Raw genomic sequence first — 5,413 nt, forward strand, 5'->3', positions numbered from 1 at the left:
CCTCAGAAGATACCATGGATATGTGGGGCAATGAGCACCGAGTTTCATGTGGCAATCCTTTGTAAGTGGTTAGTGGTCAACTGCACCATCGATTTGCAGTCTCAACTGATTATCAGGAGATGACATTATGGTTGGTGAGGCTCAAATGCATCATTTGTTTAACTGCATACAAAACCCAAGCCCAAAAGATACGTAGGACTGGTTATTTGGTTACTAGTCTGGATATGAAAATGTCAGGCATAACCTGGTAATTTCATGCCATATATCTCACTGACACTCTGGTACACAATGTTGTGATAGCATTTATTTAATATTAAATTTAACATCAAAATTTATTTAAGCTTGTCTAACGAGTAATGTAATATGGGCCTGACTCATTATTAGGGTGCAGTTTTTCATTTTCCCACAGCCATATTTTTATTTATTGTCAGTTTCGTTTTGAATGCTGGTCAAAATCAAACTAACTATGAATCTGTCATTATAAACAATTGTTGCATCACCTAACTATGGAAGCAGTGAATTTATTTGTATTATTAGGTATTTATGTGATTTCAAGATCAAATATTTATCCTGTATCTTGGGTTTGGGCAGGCTACTGTTCAGGAACTAATGCTGTTAGTTTTTCTAGGTCACAGTTCAAAAGCAGGTCTTTGCAATCTACTAGATCTACATATATAAATGATGAAGCACCTTCTAAAAGAACTTCTTAAAGTGTGGGAAAAAAAGAATGATGACATCCAGTGTAACTGAAATGTAACTTCATTTTTGTGAAATTCTTTAGGCAATGATTCATGGATATGACAGTCTATCACATAAAAAAGCAAAATTATTTTCAGACCTTCCATGACTTTTAAAAGGCCAATGGGTGAAAATTGTTTCACTGAGATTTGAAATGATGCAGGTTCTCTAAGCAATAATCAAAGCTCCTGCAGTGTTTTTCATCTGTTGATCTCAAGGTATTTAGGCAGTAAAGTCCATAGGTAGGGAAAGTACTGTATAGATGTGGAAGTCATTAGCTATAAACCTAGACGGATAATTTTTTCTTGGAAACAGGACAGCCTAAAAAAGCTGGGTTATGATTCAAGTCACATCACTGATATGAAAAGATGAAGTCATTGCAAGTGTAATCAGTATTTTGAAGGGGGCAGCAATTTTTAAACATCAAAAGCACTAACATTAAAGCAAGTAAAGAAATTGGGGGTGGAGGGAAGTCCTCCATGAAAAAGCTAGCTCGCACTGATTTGCTGTGCCACATTAGCCAGAAGTATAGTTCTCTGTGTGTTGTCCTGGTAGGAAATACCTGGAAATACCTGGTATTTCCTAGTACCTGCTAGGAACTACCTGGTAGAAGTATACCTGGTATAGTTCTCTGTGTGTTGTCCTAGTAGGAATTACCTGGTGATTGCTAAAATATTAAGTGCTATGATTGTGCAAGCTGGCAGCACCAAAGGGCCTGAACCGCTCTATTGGATGATTACCTTCCCCGCCCCCCCCCCCCCAATTCTTAAAGCAGAATGTATGACAGTTTCAAATTGAATAGATATTTTCCATCTGCTGAATACTTGTTTTTGTTCATGCTGTTTGAGGTTAACTGTGCACGTACTATTCAAACCCACTACTTCCTTTCTCGTAAAACCAAAACAAAGCTGCATGTTACTTTCAGGTACAGCATCTGGGATCAAAGCTATATATACACACACTGACTCCGTGTGGGTTCAAACATTTCGAAGATTCAGTATCCTGAAAGGTGTCGCCTTTTTTCCAGTCCTGAGAGTTCCAGTTTGTCCTTAAGTCTGAAGGCATCACCCACCTTCAGACCCCTCAGCATCCGTCCCAGCGCAGGAATGCTCTCGATATTGGTCACCGTGGGCTTTCTCTGCACAGCCGCTGCCATGGCCGAAGGTGGGTAGATGAAGGAGGCAAAGTAGCTGGGGGTGTCTTCATTTTCTCAGTTCACATTTTTGCAGGAGAGGGACTGGGTACAACAAGGAGGGGGAGATGACAAGAGACCCCTCCATGGGACAGTCTGGGAAGATGGTTTTGGGGTACCACGAGGTATCTGGAAAACCAGACTCAGACTTTAGAGCAGTAGCATCTGCAGAGGGGCTGGGCAGGATTCAGAGTAGCTCAATGAGGAAGAAAGATTTTGACAAACCAGGCCCTGTGGGTGAAGTTGTTGGCAGCTGATAATGTGGATATAGAGGTTTGAATGAAGAAATTCTGCTCCTCTTCACCCCAAACTCCTGAACTGCACACCTGAAGAAGATAAGCCCTGCCCCAAAGTGGACTGATATAAAATGAAATTCAACAAATAATACTGAATCTTCACAGCTTATTAAAGCAAAAGTTAGTGCCTTCCCATTGTATAGCAGGATAGAGTGGAGAAGCTGTAAAAAGCAGCCAGTGGGGATGTACATGATACAGTAGTTTCCCTTTAAGATTTGTAATTATTTTTTTCAGTATGTTTATCAGACTTTGCTGTGTGTTGCTATACTTTGGCTTGGGGTATATACTGTTGCTGTAACGTGGCTTGGGAATAGCTTGTTAAAAATGAGGAAAAAAAGATCAGAAACAGAAATATGCAAACGGCTTTTCCAGTCAGTTTTATTGTTACCCTAATGGTTCTGTTCCATACACAATGTCAACTGCTTTGTTTCTAAATGTCAACATGCTTATTTCTACCAGGCAGAAATTGTTGTTTAAATGCCTAATTTTAAATTTCAAATTTCAGCTTTACCATATGAAGTCTATTTTTTTCTTATGTATATTAAAAAAATGGTGTTGAGGGAAGCTGAAGCATGCAGGTCGTTGCTTCAGCAGGTGGGCCAAATTACCTACTATTTAAGCAACAAGTAATTGCTGAGATTTATAATATCATGTATAGTAATCAAAGCACTTATTGAGCTTTTTTAAGTACAGGGAGTTTCAAAAAGATGGACCCAATTTCAAAGCAAAGTTTTCAAACACCCTGTATATGAACGCAGTGCCTGCATGGATTGTCTTGGAGTTCTTTATTTTGGAAGGATTTAGCTGCATTTCTAGGAATTACCCATGGATAATAGGAGGTGGTAGGACTCTCTGTTGTGCAGGTTTTAAGTAAATGACTGCGGATCATTTCTTGACAGTTGTCTTAGTGTCATGCTCTTTACCTCCTTACAGTAATGGAAGTGACTCAGCCAGCAATGGTGCTGGCCAACAGGCAAGGAGTGGCCAGCTTGGTGTGTAAATACAAGCACATTGGGAACGCAAAGGAAATTCGAGTGACTCTGCTCAAACAGACGGGTGACCGGTTCATTGAAATCTGTGCTTCAACCTACACAACGGAGTTTAAAATGTTCAGTGTGGAGGAGGTCATTCAGTGCCACGTCAGCCCTAGCCGAAACAAAGTGACCCTCACCCTCACTGGCCTGCAAGTTAATGATACTGGTCTTTACGTCTGCAAGATGGAGCGGATGTACCCTCCACCCTATTTTATGAACAAGGGAAATGGGACGCATCTCTACGTCATTGGTAAGCCAAGCAGCTTTATGATACTGTGATATTCCCAGGTTAACGGAGTTGCTATTATGTCTCATCAAAGTCCTGTTTGCAAGAAGTGAGGCTGAACACTGACTCAAGCTCTGAGAACCATGATTAGCTCCTATTCCTTTCAGGTGTCCCTGCACACACCTAAAGCAGGCATAGTCACAGCCACGCAATGTATTTAGCAACATATGGGATGTTTGACAGCATAAGCAATACCTTATAGCGTACATGCACGTCTAGGCAGTTGGATACCTAAGCGCAGAACCAGCAGAGAGTAAGGCGTCTATTCTTCTACAGATAAGCCTATTTTAACTGGAAGTTGAGCGGGCAGGGACTCAGAGCTCAGTCTTGGTAGAATCCTGGGATAGGACAGAGCAAAGCAATGTGGAGGTTGAATTACTGGCTTCAGGGGCTTCCTTATGAGGCTCATGTGTGACATGACTTGTGTGATATCATATGTTTTAGATCCAGAACCTTGTCCAGACACTGCCATATATCTCTGGGTATTAGGAGCTGCTGCCTCAGGACTTTTTCTTTACAGTGTCGTCATCTCAGCCATTCTCGTGGGCAAAGCGGTAAGTCCCATCAACTCAGCCCCATCCTGCTAATAACATCCTTTTGTGTGATGGGGACAAGGAGAAAGAAATGAAAACAGGGAAGAACTCTGGGAACAAATGCAGTGGGATGCTCCTTTTTACTGGTGCAATGCTGCTACAATAATGCAAAACAAGGGAACTTACTAGAGCTGCCATTTAGATTTGTGTATGGCTCATTGTGTTATCAGAGTACCAGAAAGCAGCTTAGATCAGCTGGACTGAGCTTTGGCTTAGGTTTGGATGCTTAGAACAGGTTGGAGTCCTGGATGCTTCTGGGATCAAAGGCAACAGTCTTCACATGTACTCTGATTTCACAACTGATTGATACAAAATCGCAGGGTCTGATTTTTCCTTTTCTCACCATTCACCTCTGTGTGCAAAGCAAATTTAAAGAGGCTTCCCCTTGTGATGTGTTACAGCATTTTTAACTTCACAGCTAGAAATGTCTGGATAAAGACAAAGGCATGTGAAATGTAAGCCTAGTTGCCTCTTCCCACGGGAGTCTGGAGTACCCACAGTCCGCTAGAAATAAACTTGATGCCAAAGCTTAAAACCAAACAGTATCTCTGTCCCATATTTTTCAATCCGCCCTTTTCCCCAGAAGTTAAATGAAACTGTCCAATGTGAACACTTGCAGTTTTGAACCAACACTGAACTCGGCAGCAGGAGCACCTTCTCAGGGCTACATGGATGGTGTGACTCTGGTTTTTGCTAAATGGCCCCTGTACCTCAAAAATCTCCCTCAAATGGCCTCAACAGATCTACAAAGAGGGGTGACAGGGAAAGTGTCTGGAACACCTTTTACTCAGTAAAGGCAGAACATCCACCAGTTTTCTCTAAAATGTGCTGGTCAATTATTATTCTGTGAGAACTTGTTTCTTTTATTGTCTTCCCATATTTTATAGATAAAAAGAAGACGATGTCTCACCACTGGGGTCTATGTGAAAATGCCTTCTGAAAAGCTAGAGAAAAAAGTGATTCCATTCCACATCACTGTTAACTGAAACAAGGAAAGAGGGAAACATTTCCCAGCTGGGACGGAGAGTCTGCTAATTCACTTAAGTTAAAGAAATAAAATTAATTGTCTTATTACAAAGGTGTATGGGAAGGACAGAGAATATTCTTTGTAACTTCTATAGTTTGGAGAAGAATAAATAGTTTATGCATTAATATTTCAAGGTCAACCCTGTCACACAAAAATGGCTACATTAGGCTGTTGATTCTTTGAGTTGTATTGTACCAATATATAGTGTATATATATATATGTATAGCATTAAGAGCTATTGCTGTTG

The 5,413-nt window shown here is 40.8% G+C and overlaps 1 protein-coding gene across 1 annotated transcript; it reads left to right on the top strand.

Annotated features, from left to right (window-relative positions):
• The first annotated feature begins 1,844 nt into the window (after window positions 1-1,844).
• Window positions 1,845-5,125, top strand: CTLA4 (cytotoxic T-lymphocyte associated protein 4). Its single transcript, XM_065638183.1, has 4 exons — window positions 1,845-1,902; window positions 3,160-3,510; window positions 3,991-4,100; window positions 5,027-5,125. The coding sequence occupies exons 1-4, from the start codon at window positions 1,845-1,847 to the stop codon at window positions 5,123-5,125; spliced, it is 618 nt and encodes a 205-aa protein (XP_065494255.1).
• Window positions 5,126-5,413: the final 288 nt, after the last annotated feature.

The sequence above is a fragment of the Caloenas nicobarica genome, chromosome 6 (genome assembly GCF_036013445.1).
Source record: "Caloenas nicobarica isolate bCalNic1 chromosome 6, bCalNic1.hap1, whole genome shotgun sequence".
NCBI lineage: Eukaryota > Metazoa > Chordata > Aves > Columbiformes > Columbidae > Caloenas > Caloenas nicobarica.